General features: G+C 35.3%; 1 protein-coding gene across 1 annotated transcript in view; it reads left to right on the forward strand.

Moving 5' to 3' along the window:
* The first annotated feature begins 908 nt into the window (after positions 1-908).
* Positions 909-12,746, forward strand: part of LOC104083998 (tau-tubulin kinase 2-like) — a 17,805-nt gene continuing 5,967 nt past the window's right edge. Inside the window, exon 1 of the mRNA XM_009587686.1 lies at positions 909-1,094. Within this exon, the coding sequence (XP_009585981.1) occupies positions 909-1,094 (186 nt within the window). The remainder of the gene's footprint in view (positions 1,095-12,746) is intronic.

Consider the following 12,746-nt stretch of genomic DNA (forward strand, 5'->3'; position numbering starts at 1 on the left):
TTGTCTAAATACACTTGGAACAAAGATTTGCAAACTGTATATAGCAGTCTCATTTACAGGTATTTAGATGTGTCACCGTCAGATATTTATTCTGCGCTGGAAAAGATCTTGCAAAGAATCAGTTGATTTCAGAGTTGTATGTCAAAGCTATAGGTTTATTAGAATCATCAATAACCAATCTGAAAATGCACTTTCTCTAAAATTATTAGTTTGGAACACTTTGACTTTACAGTCACTGTTCTTTTTTTTTTTTTTCCCCCCTCTTCTCTAAATGCTTAAGTGATGTAGTTCAAGATGAAGCAATTGTTCATGGGTTCTCCAGGCCAGTGTATCCTTCGAGTTCAATCCCATATTTGGGATTACTGATTAATCCTGTCAGCTACGGTTCTTAATATACGCTGCTGTAGCTGTAGTTGTACAGTCACATTTGTAAAGCCTGCAATGGGTGTATATGCTAAAAATATAGTAATCTCAGAAAACAATGTTGTTGCACGGATGTGCTAAGCATTTGCAAAGACCACTCAACTAGTTTGTGTGTGCAATGTCCTTGACCAGACTGTATTAGTTTATTAAATTTGCCCTAGATTGTTACTGACTGACTGACTGAAGGTAGGAGCCAGGTAGAGAAAGGATGCTGACTTTTGACTTTAATGCTGGGTTTTTAAAAATTGATGGAAAATGTGAAGATAAGACTTAAGATACCTCTTAAATTATCAGCTTTTAGCCTGTGAGGGAGTTGTGAATATGGTCTTCTAAGAAAATGCCTATAGACAAGACATAAACAAAAATTATTAAAATACTGATTTTCAAACCTTATTTTCTTCCCCGCCATGTTGTTCTCACAGCTCAACTCATCTCATATGCTGCATTTCTCCACTCCAAGAATTTCAAGTCCCATCCTCCGCACCATGAGCCCTATAGCCTATCTATCCATCCTCTCGGATCCTCTGAAAGAGGCTGGTTTACCAAGGAGTCAATCAGCTGAGAGCCACTCCTCTTCCTCCCGCTCAACTGGTCGTAGGCAGCTTCCTGTCATTCCCTGTGGCAACAGGTTCCCCCCTGTCATTCGCATCTCAAAAGCACAACTTCAGCAGGTGACTAAGCCTTGTCTTCATAAAAGTGACTGCATTGTAGCAGTCATCTGCAAAGTTTAAAATTTTTAGTTGCTCTGCACAGTCCGGTAGTAGGCATATGCTAGTCATACTGCTATACACAACATTCTAAAAAATATTTTGAAAGATCAAGTTAGGGAATAAGAATGGATCTTGTTCAGCAATCGAGTCAGGAATACTCTCTGAGGAAGATATATCGTCCCACTTAGAAGAGGTAAAATTGGAGAGAGGAATATGTGAAGAGCAGTTACTCAGGTTATGATCTGGAGCACCAAGCATCTATGGATGTTCTGGAAGATAGATTCACTTCCTCAGAGGAATTTTCTCTTGAAAAAGGTAGGATTATAAAATCTAGCAAACAGATTTTTGCTTCTTTCAAAAGTAAGATTAAAATAACTCTTTTTTTTTTTTTTTTTTTTTTTTTAATGTGTTCCTATGATTGTTACCAGGTGGATTTTGAATTGGGAACACATATTAAAATTTGGACCACCTTAAATGATTTTAATGTGAGAAGAAAGGATCTAGAGATAGTCAAATTGCTACTTTGGGAATGAACAATTAATGAATTGTTCCACTGCTTGCAGTATAGACAGTGAAGATGGGATTATCAGGGATGATAGCTAATGGCAACTGTCACTAGAGAAAATGGACTTTTCATAGTTTTGTATTTCCAGTTTCATTACAATATGAAAAAGCTGAAGGCTTAGAATCATAATTGAAGTTAACCATAATTTGTGTATTAGTCACAAAAATACTGAGATTTGCAAAGCAGCATGAGCTTGCATTGACTGGTAAAGCAGTATGACATAGCATTAATGCATAAGACCGTAACATATCATCATCATTTTACCATTAATATTTCATTTGGATTATATTTTGTGTTGCCTTTTATTTCCAAAGTATTTTTAAGTATAAATATTTCTGTGTGAAAGACTTATTTTTTTTTTTCAGTGAAGCATGCACAGGAGTATTGGTATTAAAAGTAATCCATCAACATTAGCTTCTTTCAAACTTCCATAGGATCAGTGGTGAGTGATAACAAGGCAAACAAAGTAGCTAGTGTACTTATGTCAGCATTTTGTCTGTTAACCCAAAAAGCAGTGATTTTTTTCCTGCAACTCCTGGCTGCTTTTTATCCGAATATAAAAAAAATAGTTCTGCGCTTGATGTATGGGAACGGACAAACAGTAGCTCCTAGATGTTCCTTATTGTGAACTTGATGGGATACCGAAATATCACATTCTTCATGATGACTGATGTATTGACTAGGGAAAAGGACTTAGGAGAAATTAACTCATTAAAAGTTAAGCTTCAGTATTTTTCAGGATTAGTTTTTATCCCAGGATGCAAAATGACCTATTTTTTTTTGCCTGTATATCTACGATTTAAATTTTCCAGTCAGAATGTACTGCAGGTATAATTAGCAAACTGATAACAATACTCTAAGTAGGTTGGCACAGAGGGTCTTCTCTGGCTTCCTTAGTGCCCAACAAATGAATACAGCTGCAATATTAATAGGGGCTGCAAAGTGATATACTTTCTTGTCATGTGAAAAAGAATTGGTATTGTGCCAGGTGCTGCTACTGAGCGGAGTGAGGATTATATATAGCATTCTCAGCCTTTTCTTTCTTTTTACCTGGTAAGTCCATGACTGCTGTGTTCCCTTTCAAGCTGTGATTTTGAAAGTCCTGACTCTGTTGAGAATTTAACTTCCAGTTTTTCATTTGCTATGGAAACAACAAGTACGTGGTTCTTTAGTTCATTCCAACAATGAAGGTCTCATGTACTTTATGGCTCACTGAAGAACTGAAATACTTTTGCAAGTCCTTCTCTTTTCTACAGTGCAGTCATGTTAGGTACTTAGCAAGCTAGACGTTCCAGCAGCATGAAAGATGAATATGCATGTTAATAACCTAAAGCTTTTCTCTGGTTAAATATTAAAAAGAATTTTAATGTCATTCTATATTATTCTGTATAAATATTTGGTATTGAATATATTTTCGTCTGTTTCCTGCTGTTTGCAATTTGCTTCAGCATTCGTAACTAATGAATTGCAGAAGTCGGGGATCTGTGCTGTTGAATTTATTTTCATGTATCAAAAATGATAAATTTGTTCCTGAAATCAAGCAAAGGGATTTTCTTTCCTGATTGTTGATGAGTTGAGGGTTCAGGAACTGTAACCCACCTTCCTCTAGTTTGACATCAGATTGAGGAGGCCATGAAATTTCTGTATATTCTCTGCTCACTAGTGCAGAGAGGGTATAGGATGTAGGTCTACCTTTGTTTGTTCGATAAAGAGGACTCCTCTCTTGCCATACATATATTATGGAAGAGAATTGGAGTATTTTGCTTCAATTCTCCTTAATTATTCAACTTGCAGCATAAAGAAAGAGTCCGGCAGCATTAGAGCTAACAAAAACCAGAATGAATTCTTTGACTGTACTTGAATCTGAAGAGTGGGGCCAGAGTGCTATTAGCATCCTTTTCCTCTATAGCGTGGTCAAATTGCACAGCAGATCCTCTTGAAACATAACCTTTTTCTTTCTTTCTGTGAATTTTTCAGCCAGATAAGTTCTCTGAACTCTACTCATTAGAGGACTGGATAGAGTGTTGTGTGAGGTCAATGGAAAAGGTGATGTGAGTGCAGCAACTACTGGCCAGGACTGTGTATGAAGAGATTGCTTAGGTAGACATTGTGCTAAATGTGTAACTGTGTCTTGAGAAACAGTGAAAATCAGTGACCTCAGATTTTGATGTCTGTGGTTTCTCAGCTCTAGTCCTTCGATAAGATAGTGAACACCTCTTCTAACCACAGCAGCCATCTAGAATACTTCTAAACTAGCTGATCTACAATAAGATTCAGCCCTTAACAAAGGTGGATTCCAGTTTTGTGTGTCATTCTGGCATATTTTCATTTTTTGATGTGCTTAATGAGACATGTACAAGAGAGCTAATTTTAATTTAATGATTTTGTGGTTATTCATTGTGTTAGGGAAGGATAATCTGTGTCTGTCAGGTTAAGCAATTGGAACTAGTTGGCACTTAAACAAGTATTTTCTCTTACGTCTTAATTTTCTCAATCTACCTTACTGCAACATTTTAAAAATTATTTTATAGTTATATAGTTATATTATTAGTTACAAAATGCTCTGAAATCTTCCCACACAAGATGCTATGGAAATGCAAACCATCATATTCATATTCATATCCAAGATGAGAAATAATGTACTGATCTGAGTTGAAAAATTTACCTTAATTTTTAAGCATCTCACTGGAATTCAGGGACCTATGGAAGAATAAGGTAAGACTTCTTGACATGTTCAAGGGGTATTTAGAGAAAGAATGCATATCCATTATAATTGTCATTTTATTTTGGATGTTTTAGGTTTATGAGCCAGGAATGCACGTAAATGTTGTAAATTTTGCCATTTTTTATGAACTAATTTTGGCAGGTTTCACTAGTCTGCAATAGCAAGAGATGAACGTTTACATTGGTTTTCACATTTAACAATCCCTTTTATAACCACAAATAAACAAACAAAACCCCAAAGATGCTCCTCTCTTGTTACAGTGTTCTTTTAAAATTATTTTTAACTTGTCAGTGGCATTAACTTGAAGTTGTCATGTGCATTAGGATTGCCTTAGAACTCAGCTAGTTAAAACTCTGGTTTAGCATTGTACCTATCCATTAAAAATGTCAGGAATGGATATATTTGTCCAAAATCCTCCTCAGAATGTCAGTTTCAAGACACGGTACATTATCAAATAGATGTGTCCTGGAAGGAAAAGAGGGAAAAGCTTTTCTCTGTTCAGCGAGTCTGTTTTTTTACTGCTGCCATGGTTGAAGTTGGGTGTAGCAAAAAGGGTTCTGATTTCAGGGTTTACAGAATTGTTATGCCCCCCTGTTCCCTATCCCGATGGAAACTATATCGAGTCGGCATGAGGTTTAAGTTACGTTTTTCCCAAGAGGCTGCTAATACTATTTACAACATTGGGTTTAATCAAGGTAGAAATTTCAAGGAGTTAGTCCAGCTCACAGCTACTGGAACTGTTTCATACACAATAGATTTGATTTTGTTAAGTAGGGAAAATGTGCAGAAGTTACACCATCTCATTCATGACAGGGTAACTGTTAATAACTGTTCGTTTTTCAATAAATTTTGACCTGAAAATTAAGTTTCTGTGATGAATTTTGGCCTGAAAATTAAGTTTCTGTGATGAGCTTTCACTCATCATCAGTGAAAGGAAGTGTTCGATAATGCTTATGACCAGATTCAAAGGCAAGCTCAGATTCAGAATTCTTACTGTTCTCAGTTGTTACTGTTAGGTTCTTAAAAGGCAGTCGACATATGATCACTTCTACAGTGTCATCTTTTTTTCATCAGTAAGTTTCTCTGCAGGATGTCGATTTTCCATACAAAAACACATAGGATGGGGGATATCAGGAAGCATTATTTTAGAAGAAAAAAGGGGATGTCTGGAAGACACACATAAACTCACGGGTTACTCCCAGTCTTTTAAGCAACTGGATTTTATATTAATGATGACGTTTCTTGAACAACTTTCATCCACACACTCTCTTTCTAATGCAAAGAAGTAAAAAGTTTTATTTGTTGCTTTTATCCAAGTGGCAGAGGCAATTGCTTGATAAGTAGAAATCTAAATGCTGCCTCCAAGGCTTAGTAGGGTCTTTTGTCTGAAGGATAGAAATTCTTCAGGTGTGCTTTTTTCACATCTGCCTTTGGTGTAAAGAAGAATTAAAAATGACAGCATGTTAGGTTAGCTGTGCTTTCAATGGAAACTGTCCGAGTTGTAAATTAAGGAATTAACAGTTGAGGAGAAGCAGTCAGTATGAACCTCTGAATTTTTTTTTCAAATAATGTGTTGCCTGTAGAGAACACATCCATTTTTAGCAACAGAACCCTCTTGGCCATACTCCTTCTGCAGGTTTCTCTATCAGAAGCAGCAGAAAAGTCATAGTGAAGGTCAGGACAATAAATTAGCCTTGGTAATAGTGTCCACATACACTGATCGTGTAGGCAAAAAAAAAAAACATAAAAAGTTATTAATTGTTTTTAATGTTTGTGTTTTCTGGAATCCACAGTACTTCTAGGATTTGCAAAATTAATAACCACGTGGTTCATCTATTGTCTGTCCTTGAAGTGGTCAAATTTTTTTTTTTTTTTTTTAATTCCAATCTTATCCCAAACATATGTGATTTAGTATGTTTCATTAGCATAGAATAAGTAAAGATGTTTCAGGAAAGCTAAATGGTCTGTGGGATTTCCCATGGAGAGCTGTTCAACTCTGGTGTCAACAATTGTTTCCGTAATGACAATTCACACAGTAGTCTTCTTGAAATAAATAGGTGGTTACAATTCAGAGCATAATGCCCAAGGACTAATGATTATTTCTCATGTAATTAAGGTATAATTGATCTAATTAATATAATAAATAGTGTATATATATAATTGCAGATATTATCTATAATATCATCCATAAGATAACCTTTAATTAAGATTATTTCTCTCTTAAAATCTTTTGGCTGCTATCATTAAAATTGCATATGATACTAGTCCAACTAGAATTACAGGAAAAAAAGTTCTGTATTTGAAGTTTGTGAATTTATCAGCATCTTAGCATTTTCTCCTGGTTAGATAGATCTGTCATATGGAAGGAAGAGAGAACTTTTTAAAATAGGGAAAACAGGGGAACCACTAAAATTAGGACAAGCACTAAGTGGAGGTCTATTACTTCTAAGCTACCACTATGTAACTTTTGAAAACTGGTTCAGTTTCAAATTGTTAAAATTTCTAGTATTTGGCAATTCTGCACTATTGCTCTACATGAACCACAGGTAGATGTGTTTACTTACTACCTAGCTACAAATGTATAGCTGCTCTAACTGCTTTCAGGCAGCTTCTAGACACAGAACAGGATATATGTAAAGAGCTCAGAAATTCCCTAAAGTGACGCTACCTTATTGATATATCCAATCTTAATAATACCAGGCTAGCAACCAAAACAGAATCAGAACAAACTGATAGTTGTAAGTATTTTTAAGGAGCTTAAACACCTTACTGGCAACATGTATTATACTGTAGATCACTTGAGTGCTTGGGTGGAATCAGCTGTGTTGTAACTACTTCATGGAGCTGTGCTTTACATTTATCATCACTCCTGTTCACAGAGGCAAAACTATGTAACATAACATGCTGCCAAAAGTTTTAGGTATTTTGGTTTTAAAAGATAAGCTGGATTCTAATCACATCTTTGTGTCTGCAAACTTTGCGACTATAAAGCCTTGTGTGCAGAGGAGGGAATATATAAAAAAAATTCTAAGAAAAGAGAATATAGTATAGATAAGACTCCTGTCTCCGGTCTGTCTTCTCTAAAGGCTATCTATTAAGCATGCTTATAAGCAAACTGAAAGCAGGTAGTTCTTTATGTAAATTAAACTAGTGTTGGTTGTAGCGCACTGTGGGCATGAGAAAACCCATAATGCTTTCAAACAGATCCTGAAAATTCTGAGGAGAGATTTTTAGAAAATTTTAATCTGGATTTCAAGTTTGAAAATGAAATTTTATGTGTACAGTAATTTTAATCCTACTGAAATTAGAATTTATATTAAAATTATACTTGCATGGTTTCATCAGTTCTTCTGGTATGTTTGATTCATCCATGGAAATTCTAGTGTTCACAGATTCTCTCCCTTGCGAGCATAACACAACTGTGGGCAGCATATGCAAATATGGTGCAAATCTTATATCTGGGTAGAACTGGATTTAATTTATGACAACATACAAATTGATGGATTCACTGTCTGAGTGGAGGATCAGAAGTCAGGAAGACTCAATTTTGGTTTGTTTTTTTTAATGTGCTGTTGGAGCTTTTTTAAGAGTGTTGCTGTTTGAATATGAAAGATACTTCTACCTTTGCAAAAAATAAAAAGTACAGTGTATATAGCAAAACTGAAGCAAAAGTATAACACAGCCGTAACCTGGAATTAGACAGTGGCTCATAGGAATCAGATACAAACAGAAAAAATTGACATATTTGAAATCTGTACATGGGTATTAAGGCAGATCTTATGTATGAATTACCTGATACCTCATGATGACCCTCTATTGGAATTGATATATTGGAGAGGAATATTCAGAATTAATCTAAACAGTATCCAGACCCCACTGCTATTATGCATAAAAGCAGTTTTTATGTGATTGAGAGTCTCTGTGTATGTTTTTTTTCATGACAAAGAAAGACTATTTATTTGGATTGAACTTGGGTTTAGAATAGAGCATTTCAAATGAATTTTTCAAAGAATATACTATGTTTTAAAAAAAAGTACTGGTCCTTAATAACAAGGTATAATGTGGCTTTGAAAATGAGAGTTCAGGGGTTTCCTGAGGAAGCATTAGCCTGTGTTTTTATTATTTCTGAAAATTGCAGGTATTCTCTCTGTAGGGACAGATATTAAAATAGAGCTTAGCTTCAAAAAGATCATTCAGAAGTAGTAAAAATTGTTTCTAAAGTAAGAAAAATATATACTAATATATTTGTCACAGATAGCTGCTGAAACAAAGAGAGGTTTGCTTAAAGATGCTTAATCATTATTAGCTATGATAATAATAGCTGTGAAAATATTTTAACTGCATTTTATATACCAAAAGTGGTTGCACCATAATTAAAAAATAAATGCTGCTTCGTACTTAATGTGTCCTCTGTTAGAGGAGGAACCTTCTAATTTGTAGTGGTTTATTTTGCTTCTTAGCTGAGTACCGAAGTATACTAGAGCAGCAGAGTCCCTAAGTATACTTGAACATAACCTCTCATGGAGAACTAATTAACCTCCTATTGAAGATCATTAGATGTTTTATAAAATCTAGATTTAGAAAAGCTGAATATATTGTGCTACTTAAACTGTGATATGAACTCACTGGCTTTGTTACTAAAACCACAATCCTCATGGAATCGGTAGTTTCCAACTTTCCAGAGGAAAAAGTCTCCAAGTGGTCAAGCTTCTGGCAATAGTCCTTAATCTCTAGTTTTTTTGTGACTTTAGAAAATAACCATGGTTTGTTAGGAGTTAATTTCTGTAAAGAGGGAAATAACAGCATGAGATGGAAAGGTGAAATAGGCTTTGATTGCCATTTTTTCACATCTCTGAACTGTGTATTAAGGCAAATTCATGCTTTCTTTGTTAGAAAAAGACTATCTCTGTCGAACTCAAGAAAAATATTACAATACTGGCCGATTTTTAATAGGAATATATGACAGGAGTGTTGTGTGAGTGTTATGCAGTAATAGTCTGTAAGTGCTGCTGCTTTGCAGTTCTCCAACAGCATAAGTAAATTTCAAGAATATTCTTCAATTGGTTTATGTGTTATATAGAAAAAGTTTCAAATTAATTGAGTACTTGTTTCAGTCACGTTACCAAACTAATTAGACACTTACAATGACAGTCTCCTCTAAAAGCAATTAAAGATACTGCTTTTAGAGCAATCAATATTTGTCCTATTGGATGTTTGAGGATATGGGTTTATGTTAGAACAAAAAAATCTTCCTTTACCTGGTAAGTGGCGTAGAATAACTGAAAAAGGAAGATATTTAAAGAATATTGAAATTAAGCCATGATTAATAAGCCTTAAAGAAAGCACACAGATCTATATGTTCTTTATCCTCAAAAGATACCTTTCACATTAGAGAATATGAAAACACAGTTGTCTGGTACATTCCCAGCTCGGCATCTGTATTCCATTCTCTTCCCATTTCTTGGAACCTCCATATAAATTGATGCAAAAATTAGCATTAAAGAATAGCAGAAAGAATATATCTGAAGAGCTGTGGAGAGCAACATGCTCCTCTTTTCAAATAGATATAAGTAAGCCTTCATATGTTACTTCTCTTTAGTTCAGGATTAGGGCCTGTCATGTGTGAATTTTTAACAACAGAAGGTAGTATCCTGGGCACCACCATTCCTACAAATGCCTGCAATGCTGCAATTTAATCGGGGAAGGGAATATAAGGGATACAAAGGATTAGACTCTAAAAAGTCAGTAGAAATGATAATAGTAGGTAGGGAGGATTTTGAAAAGTAGGAGAGCTGTTCTGAGCAGTAAACTAGGTGAGTTGTCTACAGAGATGTAAACATAGCAGTGGTTTATTCATGTGAGAATAACACTAGCAGTAAATTACAGGACATACCCTGTATGCTTTCATACAAATTGCAGTTCAAATGTCTTTGCAGAGGCATACAGTTATGCAAGGAAATAGAAATTAAGTGACATAAGTAAAGAAAAAATCATGAAGTAAGAGGAAGCTGGTGAGCTGGAAAGATTCAGGGAGGTTGTTTGGTATTGCAGAAGTTGCAGACTCATACTAACATTGGTCATATTCCTGGTAAGTGATAGAGCTAATGACAGATGAAAAAGAGAAACAGGGAAAAGAGAAAAGATACATGAGGTTTGTTCTCATAGATATACAAACTTTACTAAGATAGGAAAGAAGTTCTGAAGAGTAAACTGATTAGGTAAAGTGTCTTCAGAATGCCAAGTAACATGACAATGGCTTATTAATGTGAGAAGTTACAAATAATGACAGTATTAGCTGAAAAACAGATCTGTACACCATGTTTCTAAGAGGCCTGAAGTCCTGACAGCACTTGACATGCTTGCAGAAGTAGCAGACAGCATGACTGGAGGGAAGAAGCTATTGCTGAAAAGTCAGATGTTTACCTGCTGATATTGTAAAATAATCCATATTCACACCTTTAGATCTTTCAGACTTAGCAACTTTGCAGACCAAAACTCAGTGTTTCACTCCTCTGCAATTTGCTGTATACGTTCACAGAGGATTTCATCCAAGCATATCGCTTGCTATTGCAGCCTGTCAAAGGTTTAAAGGGAGGAAAGTTTGTCAGATGTCATAAAGAATGTCCAAGAGATATTTATGTTGTTGATGTTGTTTTGTTCTTTTTCCTTCTTAACATCCCACTCACCATCTTGTAAAGTTTCTTGAAGAAAATGCAGTCTAATATCTTGTCTTGGTCAAGTGCTAATTTGAAAGGAAGTAAGAAATTATTTAGGGAAGGCCAAAGGATTCAAGACCATGGTGGCAATAATTTCATTCAAATATTTCGGAGTGAAAGGAGAACCTCAAATTCATTGTTCCATATATTGTCTCAGCCATTTTCAGTAACCTGCTGTATCACGTAACTTCTGTTGAAATATGGGAATTGCGATAATCGGGTAGATAATGTTATAAACTGATTATAATAGTGAGCTGAGAGGCAGCATTTTAAATTCTGTTCCCCACGTTTTTCTTCTTAGATGAATTGCCCACATCACATTGTAATCTTTGTTCCTCAGGTTCAGTGTTTTACAAAATTGACATGATTAGCCATAGAAATCTCATAGGAGAAGATTTTAATTAGTGGTAGAAGAAAAGAATGTATGATTATGATGGAGTTTTTAAATTTTACATATTAGGCCATGTATTATTTGTTTTGTAAGTAGATATGTGTTGAACAACCTTGAGATTTGTCTCCCTGAATTAGACTAAATGATAGTTTAAATTGGTGTATTTTGCATGTCTCAGGATCAGCCCTCCTCAGACTCCTTGCTTGTGACTTCTGTCTTGCAAGGTTTCACAAACGAGAGCGAGAAGACTATTTATGGGATAATTAAGGCTACAGGATTATACTTTTTTTTTTTGTTTGAAGGGATTCAAAACTTTCTCCAGTCTTTTTACTTACAATCCTGCATAGTGTGAATCATGAAGTATCTATCGTGGCCAGCCTTGTAAAGAAGCTAATGCTTTACCCAAAGAAATTTTATATGGAGCCTTAGGAGGATCGTCTACAAGCTTCTTCCATTTCTTTGGTAATTGACTATTACATCCAAGTTCTTCCAAATGAAAGCGTTTGTATCCCTGCCCATGGCAGGGGGTTTGGAACTAGATGATCTTTAAGGTCCCTTCCAACCCAAACCATTCTGTGATTCTGTGATTTAACAGGGTTCAGTTCTATACAAGTTCTGTTTTCTCATATTTTTTAAAAATTGGCCTTGCTCTTTTGTTTCTCTCTTAAAGCTGCACCTGAAGTTGTAGCAACCCTTGCATGAAAGGTGCTTCTGCATGATTACCCATTTAAATTTCTTGTACATATAGGTGAAATGTCAAGCCCGATGGGAATATAATTTAATTCTTGTGCTTTGGGAAGACTAAGAGGTTTATTGACCATATGAGAAAACAAATTTTTGTTCATTAGTGAATACAAATCAAGAAAGTGATATATGTGTTCAAAAAGCCATTTCTGAAACTGTGAACTACTCAGTAGTACTGAGTCTTTGCTGATACTTAGTCATCCAGTATCCTTTTCTTCCCTGCACTTGTTCAATGTTTTTCTTTCACAAATAGCTTCTGCGTGTTCCGTTGTAGGTTGTTCAACAAGCTTACTCTTCTATTTCTTGGGTGTAAGGGTTAAATCTGCGTTGGCCAAGATAGCCCTGAAAGAGTAGGTAATTCTCTCTCCCGATGTGGCAAAGGATATGAAGTCTGTTGAAAAATGTAAATAGATTTCAGATCAGAGCTGGTTTCACCTACCAAAGAATTGACATATGAGAGAGAGGTCACAAG

Source organism: Fulmarus glacialis, unplaced genomic scaffold (genome assembly GCF_000690835.1).
Source record: "Fulmarus glacialis isolate BGI_N327 unplaced genomic scaffold, ASM69083v1 scaffold42021, whole genome shotgun sequence".
NCBI lineage: Eukaryota > Metazoa > Chordata > Aves > Procellariiformes > Procellariidae > Fulmarus > Fulmarus glacialis.